At 47.9% G+C, this 14,166-nt stretch overlaps 5 protein-coding genes across 5 annotated transcripts; 1 reads left to right on the top strand and 4 right to left on the bottom strand.

The window, feature by feature from the left end:
* On the bottom strand, positions 1-2,034 carry lys9 (saccharopine dehydrogenase (NADP+, L-glutamate-forming)). The gene is made up of 6 exons (XM_032039908.1): positions 1,890-2,034; positions 1,742-1,795; positions 1,283-1,569; positions 1,180-1,218; positions 290-1,114; positions 1-229 (listed from the first exon to the last, which is right to left on the bottom strand). Exons 1-6 carry the CDS (start codon positions 1,939-1,941, stop codon positions 134-136), a joined length of 1,353 nt encoding a protein of 450 aa, XP_031906180.1. The 5' UTR covers positions 1,942-2,034; the 3' UTR covers positions 1-133.
* A 104-nt stretch (positions 2,035-2,138) lies between these two features.
* BDW43DRAFT_257675 (undecaprenyl diphosphate synthase family protein) lies at positions 2,139-4,082 on the bottom strand. The gene is made up of 2 exons (XM_032039907.1): positions 3,436-4,082; positions 2,139-3,295 (listed from the first exon to the last, which is right to left on the bottom strand). Exons 1-2 carry the CDS (start codon positions 3,658-3,660, stop codon positions 2,333-2,335), a joined length of 1,188 nt encoding a protein of 395 aa, XP_031906179.1. The 5' UTR covers positions 3,661-4,082; the 3' UTR covers positions 2,139-2,332.
* A 353-nt stretch (positions 4,083-4,435) lies between these two features.
* Positions 4,436-7,006, bottom strand: BDW43DRAFT_1085 (putative glycerol-3-phosphate acyltransferase Sct1). The gene is made up of 4 exons (XM_032037868.1): positions 6,729-7,006; positions 6,065-6,659; positions 5,730-5,998; positions 4,436-5,676 (listed from the first exon to the last, which is right to left on the bottom strand). Exons 1-4 carry the CDS (start codon positions 6,897-6,899, stop codon positions 4,480-4,482), a joined length of 2,232 nt encoding a protein of 743 aa, XP_031906178.1. The 5' UTR covers positions 6,900-7,006; the 3' UTR covers positions 4,436-4,479.
* A 2,258-nt stretch (positions 7,007-9,264) lies between these two features.
* Positions 9,265-11,374, top strand: BDW43DRAFT_295819 (ubiquinol-cytochrome C reductase hinge protein-domain-containing protein; the record flags this gene model as incomplete). The annotated part of the gene is made up of 6 exons (XM_032044115.1): positions 9,265-9,429; positions 9,519-10,032; positions 10,200-10,201; positions 10,564-10,864; positions 11,068-11,190; positions 11,310-11,374. The coding sequence occupies 6 exons, from the start codon at positions 9,265-9,267 to the stop codon at positions 11,372-11,374; spliced, it is 1,170 nt and encodes a 389-aa protein (XP_031906177.1).
* Positions 11,375-11,528: 154 nt separating this feature from the next.
* On the bottom strand, positions 11,529-13,789 carry BDW43DRAFT_1045 (putative cell surface receptor/MFS transporter (FLVCR)). The gene is made up of 4 exons (XM_032037811.1): positions 13,545-13,789; positions 13,322-13,434; positions 12,913-13,261; positions 11,529-12,817 (listed from the first exon to the last, which is right to left on the bottom strand). The coding sequence occupies exons 1-4, from the start codon at positions 13,674-13,676 to the stop codon at positions 11,990-11,992; spliced, it is 1,422 nt and encodes a 473-aa protein (XP_031906176.1). The 5' UTR covers positions 13,677-13,789; the 3' UTR covers positions 11,529-11,989.
* Positions 13,790-14,166: the final 377 nt, after the last annotated feature.

Raw genomic sequence — 14,166 nt, 5'->3', positions numbered from 1 at the left:
ATAAATAAATTTTGTATTCCTTTCTCCTTTAATTTTAATCCCCAGAATATTTTCTAACCCTTTATAAACATTTTAAATCGTTAAGCAGTCCAGTCGTAATTTAAGCCTGAACGAAAGCAAGTTTACGGAGTGTTTACAGAGTCTTTTCAATCATCTCAATGCCGTAGTCATCCTTAAGGGTCTTGAGGAGAGGAGCGCAGATATCCCAGGTCATGGGAGCAAGGACACCCTAATCAAAAGCCGTTAGTTTCGCCGTTGACGAAATTAGGGTAGAAATAAAACGACTTACCCTCTTGTTGATAGTACCATCAAGAACCAGCTTCACGGCAACACCGCAGGGGACACCGACGGTCTTAGCCATGGCAGAGTAACCGCCGGGAACACCGTACTCGCACATTGTGCTGGTGCGGGTCTCTTTGGAGCCGTCCTTGTGCTCAATCTCGAACTTGTGCTGCAGCATGACCATGTCACGCTCCTCTGGGGCGTACTGCATCTTCTTCTCGAGGGTGGCACAGAGGGTATCAAGGGGGTTACTGCGGGGAGTGATCTGCTCATCGGAGAAGAGGCCAATCCAGCGTAGACCGGAAATGATGCGGTTGCGCTCGTCATTGTCAGCGAAGGAAGTCTTGGAGGCAATGGCCCACTCGAGGTCTTTCTCGGACGCCGACGTGGCGCCTAGGATCTGCTTGGTGGCGTCCTTCCAGGCGATGGGTGAGTTGAGGAAATCGCGGGCCTCATCGCTCAAGAAGCCGATGTCGACCAGCACCTTGATCATCTCAGGGAAGCCCTGGTAGCGGAGAGTGCCACGAATGATGGTCTGGGCTTCGGGGATGTTGTATCGCTCGTTGTAAGGGGTCGAGTCGCGGTTGGGGTATGCGACAAATGCGAAGCCGGGGTAGATATAGTAGGGTTTAGCAGTGGCCATGAGGTCAGGTCCAGCGACGCTGACTTCCTGACCATCCTTGTAGAACTTGGCGGCGTTGCGAAGAGCAAGGAGAACACCACGGCTGGACCAGGAGAACTTGTATCCCAGAGGGTTATCGGAACACTCGGGGGCGGGGAGACCACCGCAGTAGGAGAGAAAGGAGGTGATCTTACCACCCTCCTTGTGGACCTGTTAATTTAACATGTTAGCTGCATATCATGGCGGTCATCATAGCATGGCTTAATGAAACTTACCTCGTCGATAGTCTTGACGGCATACAGGTGGTCAATACCCTAGATCAATGTTAGTTAAGAATGTAACCTATTGCGGGGATAGTACTCATTACGAATGACGTACGGGGTCCAAGCCAATCTCGTTCATGACCGTGATGCCGGCCTTCTTGCACTCCTCGTCCAATTCAAGCATAGCGGGAGAAACATAAGAAGTTGTCACAACATGCTTCTTAGTCCGGATAGCCGACTTGATCACGAGGGCATGGAAAGTATAAGGGATTAAGGAGATGGCAAGGTCGACCTGCTCGAGGGCCTTGTCGAGAGCGTCGGCATCGCTGACGTCTAAGGCAATGGCCTTCGCGTTCTTGAAGCCCTCGGCAAGATTTTGGGCACTTTCAAGGGTACGACAGGCTGTTATTCAATGGAGAAGCCACGTATTAGATACCATATACTTTCTTGGGATATTAGTTGGGCTATAGGGATAAAAAGGATGCTCTCCCTCCCCCGCCGACGCAACAATTGGGGGAGTTAATCGACACACTGGCGGGAGAAAATAGATTGGACCCAGGCTAGTGGAACATACCGACCGTGACATGAACATCTGCCTTGCTTAGAACCTCAACGGTGGGCTTGGTAACTACAGATCAGTTAGTCATTGAGCTCCATTGCGGGGTTCCCTCATAGTTTGAAATGAGGTGTATGGAAGTTTGGAAAGGGATCGAGAGACGAACCGAAACCAGAGCCCAAAAGGAGAACCTTGGAACCAGCGACCTGACCAGCCATTGTGAGGATTGGAGAGCAATTGAGGAATAATCAATAGTATGCGAGAAGCAAGAGGAGGAAGAGCATCTGGGCTTCCCCGCCGGCAGATGTGAGTGAGTCACGTGGGTCCACCCGGAGGGCGGTATCGGAGGAGGTGGATCGATGGTGATTAAGAGTCTTATATCAAGTTATCTATTCTTATCGATAGATGGATGTCCTTTATGTGGTCTAATAATGTTGATTTAAACTGCACCTATAAATATAAATATACATACAGACACTCTAAGGTTAATGTTGCTGCAGGTAATGAATAACAAAAGATGGATATAAGTCAGGTTAACACTAGGGAAAAAAAAAAAAGAAACTCCTTATACCCCTATGCTTCTATGCCTCAAGTGGTATGATTAGTGAATTACAAGCCTTGGACCTTTGTCTTTTCCGACGACTCGGCGACATCGCCATCGTAATCACCTTCCGCATCTGGATTCTTCCGTGACTTTGAAATCCTTCTCTGCCATCCCAGGAGAACTGGAATGAAATGCCACAAGTCAAATTCGGGCCAGAGGACATCCAGAAAAACAATCTCCGTGTCCTCATCGCATTGCCAAAGCATGAAGTCGCTGAGACGCTCCACTCCAGACGTGCGGACCAGCAAATCTAGAGGAGGGTTGTCTTTAGTGTGTAAATGATCGGATAATGTTTGCCGCGTGATGGTCTCTGGTGACATGAAAGTAGGGGTCTCCGACTCGGCACTAGCGCCCTGCGCTATCTTTTTCGCATTTGCAATATCCTGATGACCAGCGAGATCAAGGGTTGTGGACGACGAAAAGGAAGAACCAGACTCGTACACCTTATTCGCACGGTCATGTTTGGCACCTCCTTCTTCACCATGTGCCGAGGATTCGGAAGTAGATTCAATATCGCTATTTGCATCCTCAGTCTTTGTATTCTGGTTCTGTGCTTGGATGTTAAGCGCAATGTGACTTTCAGAAAACGGTGTTCGTTGGGAGGAGGAGCGCGATCTCAACGGTTGGCTGTAATCAGCGACAGTATCACGGATAGCGCTGGTGATTTCGTCGCGCGATGTATATGGGAAACATATGTTGAGGACCCGGTCGCCGTTGGCACTTGTCATCTCCATCGCCCTGTTCACCGCTTTAAGGACATCAGGCCTAAGCAAGTCCAAGCGACCCAACACTCGGACCTTAGCTCCATATCGGTCAAGGATTTCTCCATGCTGGGCCATCTGAGACAACTTCACCCTAGCCATTTCCATCAGAGCATCCACTTCGAACTTAGAGCGTTTGAAATTTTCGATACTAAATGCATAGATCGTAACAACTTTCACTCCACTTCTGTAGCAGACCTCAAGGATCTGATTGCGCATGTCATTAGCATTTGTCCTGTGCACCTGGAGTGAGACCGTTTGTTCGGAGGGTGCAGAAAACGCCTCTTTATAAAGGCCCAGCTAGACAATAGCTGACCCCAAAAGAGTAAAAGGAGTAGAAAGCTTACCCTTGCCAGCGCCTCAAACCCAAGGTTGTGTCCCTCCACCGTCTCAATCCCATGCGTCCTAGCAAACCGTCGGTTTCCATCCATCACGAATGCGATATGCTGTGGAACTGGCCCCTGTTTGATTGCTCCGATCAACAGTTCGCGGAGTTTCGATATAGCAAGCTCGATGGGCGGAGACGCAAGGAACCATTTCCGGAGCTTTGACAGATGCATTGATGTCGCCATTTTGTGTAATAATGATATGAAAAACCAGCTACCAAGGATCTTGAAACGCTATGAGGCGAACGGAGGGCCGTATGTGGTGAGAGTCGGTGGTGCAAAGAGCGAAATCGACGGTTGTTCAAGGGTCAAAACTGAACAGTCAAAGCAGTAATATAGGTCATGAGCTTATGACAGGTCTCCTATGTTGTAAAATCCACCGGTTGACTAAAGGCGGCGCGGAATGGAGATCCTCTGGTGTAAGGCTGTGTCCATCAGGCTACACAGTTTCCTTTTTACACATGCAAAGTGATCTAATTTTGGACGTCAAAAGCAGATGGTGCGTGAACACAGGAAACTGAGTGGCAACTGTCCGGGCCAAGGAATTGGGAAATCAATTGAACGAAACAGAGGCCTTCTTAAACATCGAGCAAGAAAGGATACTTCACAAGCTGTGATTTGGGAGACGTAACCTCTAAAGCATGCAGGTGGGTCGGGAATCACGTCTCCGTCAATCTCTGGCCCATGTGTAAAATTACATGGAATCTTACCGTACCAAAACGTTCCCGTGACCAGTGGTGGGTATGAAGTATCATACCAGAATACAGAAGTACGTAGAAGATCATATATTAAATCTGGAGAAATCCATCACTAGATCAATTCCTAATTCAAGGAAAAAACTTTCATCCAACTACTTATATCTACATCTCAACTCACCGGGTATTCCGCTAATATCCTTGCCTTTCCCCTTTTCATGAACGCGCAAAGCGGACAAGATAACACAACGCCAAACGCCGCCGCTAACTACTGTACGGTAAACTTGATAGATTAGACATGTCTGCAACTTTAGATGTCCTTCCGGTTCTCCTCATTTGGAGGGGTCCCGGTACCAGAGCTAGCCATGTCCCAGCTACTGCTGTCTTCACTGTGCCGGCGTCGGCGCTGTTCACCGCGTTGCCGCATGGAGTCACGAATCTTGGAACTAACGTGATCAAGGCCATCGCTTGAAGTAATCTGGCTAAGCGGCTTTAATTGCTGCCCTGATGATCCAGGGCGGCCTCCAAATGAGCTACTGCGACTTCGGCTACGGCTCGAAGGCCGGGTAGAAAAGAAGCCGATATTTGCAAGATTCTGGAACGACTCGTTCCGCGGAAGAGGCTCTTGTGAAATAGAGCCTCGTTCGAAGTCCGTAGTGGTAGTTCTGATCACTGGGATAGGAGTCGGTTCGCCGGCGGCCTTTTCAGCCGGCTTGTAGATCTCACAGAAAGGATCGGTGACAATCCTCGCAGCATCAAAGTCGGGGAACAGTTCCGGACCCAATGTGTTGATGGCATCTGTAACTTGTTGGGCAAGTGATGCGCGCTTCTGGCGAAGTTTCACCAGAGAGTTGGCAGAAGACGGGTTCAAGGATAACACGAGTGGCCTCAAAGACTTCAGAATATCCATGCCAACCTCTCCAATGCGAAGGGCCGCAAAGGTGATAGTGGGGAACAAAACTATGCCTATGGGCACAATAAGCCACAACGGCATCCATCCCGGAAGAATTCCTTGAATCCGGTTATGGTAGGCCCACATTGTGAAAGCCGCCGTATAGAACGCGTAGAGAGCTGGGGCAAACGCAAGAGCAACGAGGAGCTTCCACGTTGCCATGACATCTCGCCCCTGTAGCTTGACTGTAGAGGCAGCCAATGCCTCCCGCGACTTCTTTTTCGAGATGACCTTCGTGGTGATAAAGACAGGGGTGAAGAGAAGAAAGCCTGGCAATGTCCCGATCGTAAGGAGAGATAACTTGATGAGACGAGAGATCAAAGTAAAGATAACTTTGATGAAAGAAAATTTGGCATAATCAACCTGGTGATCGCGGATTCCCAGAAGGCGTAGCTCACGGTTATACTCTGCAATTGACTTTCGTAGATGCACAATTCGTGGGTCGTCTTTAAAGTGTGTATAACCTTTCACAAGACGTCGATTGAGTTCAACAACCATCGGGAGCGGAAGCTTCTTTCCCTTAGTATTATACAGGCGACGGGCAGCTTGGATAACCTGGGAGTCCATTAGCGCGGCAGATCTCATAATTTAATAACCGGATCACCTACCATTAACGTCTCGTAGTCCGGGCTCGTCACAGTGACCGCAACAAGACCTTGGTATATGGTGTCCAAGAGAGCACCAACAGATTCTCTCCTCTCTCCTCTTTTGAATTGCTCTACCAACTCCCTCGGTATTTCTATGGGGGTTCCGAACTCAATGACTGCGCGTGAGCGGAACTTGTGGGCGTGGAAGTAATTCATTCCACAAGGCACAATCTTCAAGCCACAGTCTGGGTTTTCTGCCAGCGTACCCAGGGCCATCAGAGCAACACCAGCTATGCAAAGTTAGCCGAAGACCGTAGAAATAAAGGGGCACGCAAGGGCGAATAGAAGGTGGGTACCTTTCAAAGGAAGTAAGTTTGTACGGTCATGACTACCGCCTTCTGGGAAAATACCAACACATCCACCAGCATTTAGTCTAGCAAATACCGCTTCGTAAACTGCTGTTTGGTCCACATGGGGGGAAACTTTGAACTTTGAGCCCTTGAATTCAGGATCTTTATCCGACGCATCTCCGGTGAATTTTCCATCATCCGTGATATTTTTCCTTCCAGTGAGCTGGTAGAGCGGGTCTCTGGCCTTGAATGGCTTTTTTATGATTAACTCCTCCGGGCTGCGGATTTCAGCAATAGTGGCATTATGCGAAGTGCCATTGATAGTGGGGAGAGCGATAGTTCCATCCTTTTCGTAACCAGGTCCTTCAAAGTTGGTGTCTATTCCACGGATCAATGTGGGTTGGTCGATCGGGTCGGGCATATAAATTATGCCTTGGCCCGGCTTCATATTATCCATTGCTCTGGCCACAGGTACGGAGCCTATAGACCTAGCCAACAAACCGATAAACTTGCGCCGGAATGATTTTTCTGCAATAAGCCATGAGATGCGACGACGAGCTTCGCTGCGTATTACACGCATAAGGATCAACGAATCGACAAACTATAGGTACCCGGTGATTAGTATGCTTGCGCATGGACGATTGAAATGAAATCGATCAGATAATCATACTTGGTTAGCATGAGGGGCCGCAACTATGATCAATGGGCCCTTCCTCGGAATCTTCCAGGAGCCACGCGGATGCACCTCCCGAAAGAAGAAATCCACTAGAACGGAGAACAGCCATAGGACTAGATCATATAGCCATCCAATCAATGGGGGGATGCGCGGTTGCTTTGCCATGATGCCGTGAGGGATTTGCCAATACCCCAACCTGCTGGGCGAAAAAGAGAAAAGGAATAGAAATTAATCGATCCTCCAGTCGGAGCAGAAGCAGGAAGTAGAGGTCAGGCTGCTATAGTGCAGTGGCGTTTATTTTTGACGAAATGGCGAGCACGCGCTGGGTGCGACGTAACGAGACATGAACTGCCACCAGCCTGTATGATCGGGAACACAGTTAAGTTAGTTTTCAAGCGATCTAGAGCAATCAGAAGACCGAGTGGATATACCTGGGGAATTTCACAGTGTAATTATTCCTTCAGACTGATTGCGATTTGTGTTAAGTGATGGGTATGTACATGTAATCTTTATTATGTTTTATTTTTAATGAGAGGGGGGAAGAAGAGGGATATACCTAGTAGAAAGTTCAAGAGCGAGAGCCATGTGACAAGAGGATGACATGGGAAATCGCTGTGGGGGAAAGTGAGGTAACCATAGCTAATCCGGACCAGTCAGAAGATGTAACGGTAAACTTACTTATGTCATTTGTGCTCTAGACTAGAATCACGATAGCTAGTTACCTAGTAGTACATATATAGGAAGATAGGATATGCAAGGATGTATGTACCTCTCCAAAGAGGACAGGTTTTATCTTAATTTTATTTTGTTTCTATTTTATCACAAGTACAAATGGGATAGTTATCCATACACCAAATATGAATTTAATGAAAATTCTGTGGGGATAGGATCAAGGCCTTTTGAAGTCTGTGCTCTTCCCCATTCTTGATAGTTCTAGATACTAATACTACTACTATCTTCTGTACTCCCTCTAAACATTGGTGTTACCTAGACTTGTTTGGTCTACATACACGTAGCCAGCATTCAGTGGATATCAATCACCTTGGTAAAAATGATGAAAGAGGAGCTCTCACTCAAAGTTGATTGTTTATTAACTCATTTAAATATATGGAGTATATATTATTTATTCCCATTATAAACGCAAGAGTAAATTTCATTTCCCCAATGGTGTACTACAACATGTATGCACCCGCCATACCTACGTACGGTATACTTCGGTACACTGCAGTACCCAGCCTAGAACGTTCTGTTTTCCAGTTCCGTCCAATTAAAAACAATTACATACATATACTATACTCTAGCCAGAATACACGAAAGGTACTAGCAAAGTTAGGTACTGGAGAAGGTCCCGTTTGGCCTTTTTTCTTCCTTTTTTTCTCTTTTTTTCCCTTTTTCTTTGAAGCATCAATCGGATTGATTGGAAAGTGCATTGGCTTGAATAGGATAAATCATAAGGTTACGGAAAATCGCATGACAGAGCCTGCAATAGACTTAGTAGTAAGTTCCCCTTTCACTGATACTACGTGGTTTTGAAAATTGAACTGTTGTACGGGGTTCAAAAAAGAAAAAATTATGCTGTTATTGCGTTATGTTCCGAGAGTCCTTTTTTTCCCTCTTTTCCTTGGGTTCTCCGCCTGACAATCAGCCCCGCGGAGGTTTGCAAAAAAAAAGTGACCCCAACTGTTCTCCTCACCATTTATCACCGTCACTAGTATCTATCCCAAGTCTAAAGTGAAACTATATTCAACTGACTGCCTTTCCCGGCATTTTGCCGTGATTCCTTTGACTGACTTCTGGTGATCCACTTTCCCATCCATACATCCTCCGCCCCACGTTGCACCGTGGCAAATACCTACATTAAGCGGGTCTAACCCACATCCGAGTACCTGAGTTTGATACACCCTTACGAGTAGGGTCTACGGCTTGACTACGACTACTAGTATATTATCTCCCTGGTCACCTTGTTCACCAATCAGTATCAACCTGTCCGCCTCTACTGGCCTTTCCTACCTTACTGGTTGAAAGTTTCAAACGATATCTCAGTTGCGATTGGCAGGTACCCTGTCTTGACCTAGGTTCCTAGCCTAATCCGCGATCTTAAATTGCGAACGGGATCAATCATAGTCGGTGACGATCGATCGATCTCCTGTAACTTGCACGGCCTTTCTTAGTCAAGGGGGAAAAAGTCTACTTGTCACACATATTGCACTGGCTAGCGGATTGGAAAAGATGTCAATCAAGTATGTGAATGACCCCTCACTACTCCAACTTTGCAATACCTTGATCAGTGTCGGTGCATACTGCTCGCTTTTCAGGTATAAGTTTTTTGCTTTAGGCGTGCATATGACACGGGTCCTCCCTTAGTTCTCTATTCCTTCTTTTCCTTCCATCCTCCTTTTAGCCCCCGCTCTTTTGTTCCTATGGACATAGTATATCTTTTATATCGCTCCTACTTGGGTTCGAGTAGAGAAAGAGAAAGATATGATATTTGATTGACTGGTTCTAACCTACTTTACCGAGCAGCTGGGTGATGCTACATGAACATGAAGGCTTTGTCCGTCTTCCTCATGAGCACTTGATATACACCTCCCCACCTCGCACTAGCCTCTCTTTGCAACCCCTCGGCTCATATAAAGGCAAGGATGCTTTATCAATCCAAAGTGGTTCAGGCCGAATATATCTTACAAACCAGCGGGTACTTCTCCCCTCTTATCGGCCTCTCATTTTAGCTTTTCCTTATCTCTTTGCACGTCTTTTCTTGAGCTCACAAAATAAAACCTCCAGGTCGTTTACATACCTGTCCAGAAATCCAATGAATTTCAATCATTTTCTGCACCACTTCTTCACATACATGATACCCATGTATCAGCTCCCTTCTTTGGCCCAAATGTGTGGCAGTCTCTGGTCCAGCCGGTGTCTGGTGGAGGGATACCCCCATCGCTGCCAGCGGTACAGTTGAAGGTGACTTTCAAAGAGGGAGGAGCATTTGATTATCACAACCACTTTGAACGGATTAAAGAACGCCTACAACAGGCCGTCGAGGTTTCCCAAGAGAGCAATCGAGGAGCAAGGGAGGTTGACTTGTCTACTATCCATCTGGACGAACTGCCTGCTTACTCCGGCCCACTACATGATTCGACTGGCGCTACTCACAGTACTCAGCACGCCCCGTCAAACTCGCAGGATAACTGTGCTACTTCGGTGTCATGTCCTGAGCCCATGGAACCGCCACCAGGCTACGAAGAAGTTCAACAACAGAGTATTGCTAATGCCCTCGAAGAAAGGTTACGTCGTGCCAGTTGAGGGAAGATATTAATTGGTCTTGGGCCATAATTAGACTTTTTAATAGGAGCATGTCTCAAGCTCTTTGCTTCTCTTTTAGCGAGCCATATTGCATCCGTTCCTGTACAGTACTTTCACTGCTTGCTCTAATTCAAGGATCGATTTGGTACCTAATGTGTTCAGACGTCATTATGTGTTCTAAAGAAAGAAAAAAAGATTAGACTCCTATTGTTGAGATATATCCAGTAATTTAGCGTTATAAACTCAACATATGTGTGTTTAACAATTGGCAACTCGCAATATCAGATCGTTACGTTGAATAAACAGGATCACTACATTGGTCAATCCCCGTACCGAAGCGTCAGCCAATCACGTGTGCGATAATTGAGCATTCGCCGGCGGCCGGGCTGTTCCGATTTTCCTGGACGGCAGAGCCAAAGCTTCGTAAAACCATCAACCTCATCAACTTCGCTCGTCACTGCCGCTTACACCCCCCACATTCTGGAATCCCGGCCCTCCAATCCCTTCAATTGATACTCCCACACAGTCCGAAATGGGTATTTCCGACTTTTTCTCCGACATTATGTCCTCCTTCAGCCTCCCCGAGGCTCAGGCTGAGGCTCCCGCCGAGAACGTCGAGCAGTCCAGCAGTCAGGAGACCGAGACCGAAGAGAAGTCTGCTGTTACCGAGGAGTCGACCAGCGAAGAGAAGCCCGAGGAGTCTGCTGAGGAGACTCCTGAAGAGTCTGCCGAGGAGGAGCCCGAGCAGGAGGAGGAAGAAGAGGAAGAGGAAGAGGAAGAGGAAGAGGAAGAGGAGCCTGAGGATCTCAAACCCAAGCTCGAGGAGGGTGAGTCGCTTATGTTGATCATTTACTTGCGTCTTCCTCTTTTCGCGTCATTGGACTGTCAGGTTGCGCGGCAATGGCACGATCCAACCAACATGCAACCGATTTCCATTTGTCCGCTTGGCACATGCCCATTGACACAAGACCATCTCTTGTCATCTTGCTATTACCACTCGTATTTGCCGTTACTGATGTTTTTATCATAGAATGTGCCAACTCCGCTCAGTGCGCCCCATACAAGCACCACTACGATGAGTGCGTTGAGCGTGTCACTCAGCAGCAGGAGGACGCCGACTACAAGGGTCCCAAGGAGGACTGTGTTGAGGAGTGTAGGTGGCGCCCACTTTATTCTCCATTAGTCTTGAATCACTTGTTTGGCGGTTGTGTCGCTTCACATACCGTGTATCTCGACAACCATTTTTGATATTTCTAACATTTCTTACTTCAGTCTTCCACCTCGCCCACTGCGCCACCCAGTGCGCCGCCCCCAAGCTCTGGAAGTCCCTCAACTAAGTGTCTCATCTCGAGACAATTTCTGCCATGTTTCTCTTATGGTTCAATAGCAACGAGATTTAACGATGGCGCACCATGTATTGACCATCTAGATAAGATACGAAGGGAACTGTGGAAGGGACTCACAGAAAGAAAGCTAAAAGCGTCATGATGGCTGGCATGTTTCCGCTTGTCGCCCTCGCATAGAATGGGATAGACTCCCCTCTAATGTGGGATTTGTGTTAAAAGTGGAGGATGGGGGAATACATCCTTCGCTGTGTATGTACAGATAGCTGGGGTTTTGCCTGTTTGTGAACTGTGCTTCTTAATTTCCTTGTGTTTAGAACGAATGGCATTTGTCTCTTAGACTTGCTGTTTCCGTCAGTTTCGACTGGATTTTGCCAGACTGGCCTGCACTGCGTTTCATACGACGCGTACTTCTTCTTTACCAATGAATTTTCTGAACGCTGGGTTTTAGAACTGCTTCTTGTTTGGTCAGGATTACTATCACTCTGCACCATATAAACACATGCATGAGAATTATAGACGCATCCGCAACGGCAGAACAATGACAACCACTAACACAAAAGAACTAGTTCAACTCCACGAGCTAACACCCTGCTAACTACTACTTCTCTACCAAAATTTCAGACTAAATTTCGACTCAGTCCCCGGCGTAAGGGTGTCGTCCCCCGCAAGACCGGTATCAGTATATTCACGACCCTCCAGATCAACCCCCCGATCAATATCCAATCTCCGACGTCTAACATCTCTCCCAAACAACCCAATCGAGATGGGGAACGGCACCACAACGGCAGCAATAACGGCCGAGAAGATCAGTGCATTCCTCATATTCTCCGGTGGATCGGCATCGCGATCTGCCTTGAGCGCGTCCTGGGCCAGAATGAACGCCGCACCGAGGAGCTGACCGCCCGTCCAGCAGATCGTGCTCCCGATCTCCGGAGAGAATGGATACGTGATCTCTACGAGATACTCTAAGACGACGGGGAGAAGGGCAAAGGACGAGGCGCCCAGGAGAGCGCAGACGACGAAAGATGGAGCGATCCCCGCCGGACTGGATGGGGCGAAGATCAGGGCGATGTAGCAGACTGCGACGATGGGGATTAGGACGCGGATGGTGCCGAGGTAGTGCTTGAAGCGGTCTGTGATTGGGGAGATGATGGCAGAACTGATTAGACCGACGACGATGAGGATGCCTCCTGCTACTCCGGCTTCGGTTTCGGTGAAGGCGTAGGGGGAAAGGATTTGATTTAGGAGGGAGGAGACACTGTTGAAGAAGCCGACGTAGACCGAGAAGGGGATGAGGATAAACCAGAATTCTAGTGTCTTGAAGAGTTGGGCTATTGCTGGGAGGAGGGGCATTCGGGTTGTTGCAGAGGATGCGCTCGGTGGTGTTGGGGGTTGTGAAGGGAGGATGAAGGACGGGAGGGCAGCTATCGTCGCCTGTGGTTTACATTATCCTTGATTAGATGAAAAAGACTTTCTCGAGAGCTTTCGGTTTTCGTGGTCCCTTTGTCTGTCCTTGGGGTCACACTTACAATGACGGAGATATACAAAACCATATCGGGGATCTCGCTGGGCTCCGTCGCCCAGAATGAATCGATTACCTGGCCTAGGGCTGCCCCCAACGGATTGGCCAAGGTGGCTACGGCTGTGGCACTGGTGCGCCCTTTGTCTGAGAACCACATGTCGCTGTACCGGGTTGGAGCACTGAGACAGAACGGTTGGGCCAGACCGATGAGGATCTGGCCGAACATGGCGACGCCAAACATGCCTCCGCGGGCTTTAGTGCCAGCATATCGAACCCAATTGCCTACCAACAGGAGAGTGGAAGTGGTGATAATGGCTGGTTTGGGCCCGCCTTTATTGAGAGTGAAGATGACAACACTGGCATATATGGTCTCATCAGTGACATGCAATGGTTGGATGCAGATAAGGAAACCTCACGGGCTGGCAGCACAAAAGGCAAAGAGATACCCTGTACTCATCCAGTTGATAGCGCTTTCAGAGACGCCGAAATGCTGAGAGGCTGTGGTGGATATGGATGAGAAGGTCAACCACTGTGATATCGAGGCAATAATTTTAGCTCAACAATGTCCACCTCTGTTCTACTGGAAACGATATAGTTGTACCAGTCATTCTGAAATCGCTAAGTTGCAGGATCACATACATCCCAACTGACCACTATGTTCAATAGCACCAACTGCGCTAGCCCCCAGAAGCGACGCTTGTAGACCTTGTAGACAGGCCCTGAAGGAGGGAGACCCGATGGACTTGCGGCATCTTGTGAGTTAAAGGCCATGATGGGAGGTCAACCAAATCTCGTCTACCAACATGACTGCTCTATGAATAGAAGAGAGGGTCTTCCGCGATTAAAATAAGCCAGTGTATCTTGCTGACCTTTGAGAAGTGAGCGATGCGACGGCGGTTACAACACACGTGTGGCACAGTCCAGCCATGCGTTGAGATACCTAGGTAAAGGCTCTGGGGTAGGACCAAATAATAGTACTAGTTTGTCAGTCTCCTCCATTATTGGGTCCAATGCACCCGAGGCGCGATGATCGACTGCGGGGTTGGGCCATCCATTAAATTAAATATCCCCGCTGATTGGAATGTCGAGGATTGAATAAGTGTATAGTTGCAGTACAGGAAGAAGCAGAATGTAACCTTTTCTTCTTCCTATTGAGAATAAATTAGGAGGATGTCAATCACATGATGGCAGACCATATGATTTGGTTTTATTTGATTGTATTGTATTGTTTGATTGAACGAATTGATTATGTTTTCTAAAT

This window comes from Aspergillus alliaceus (assembly GCF_009176365.1).
Source record: "Aspergillus alliaceus strain CBS 536.65 unplaced genomic scaffold BDW43scaffold_1, whole genome shotgun sequence".
NCBI classification, from domain to species: Eukaryota; Fungi; Ascomycota; class Eurotiomycetes; order Eurotiales; family Aspergillaceae; genus Aspergillus; species Aspergillus alliaceus.
Note: the sequence above shows the minus strand (reverse complement) of the source record. Positions and strands in the feature narration are given on the sequence as shown.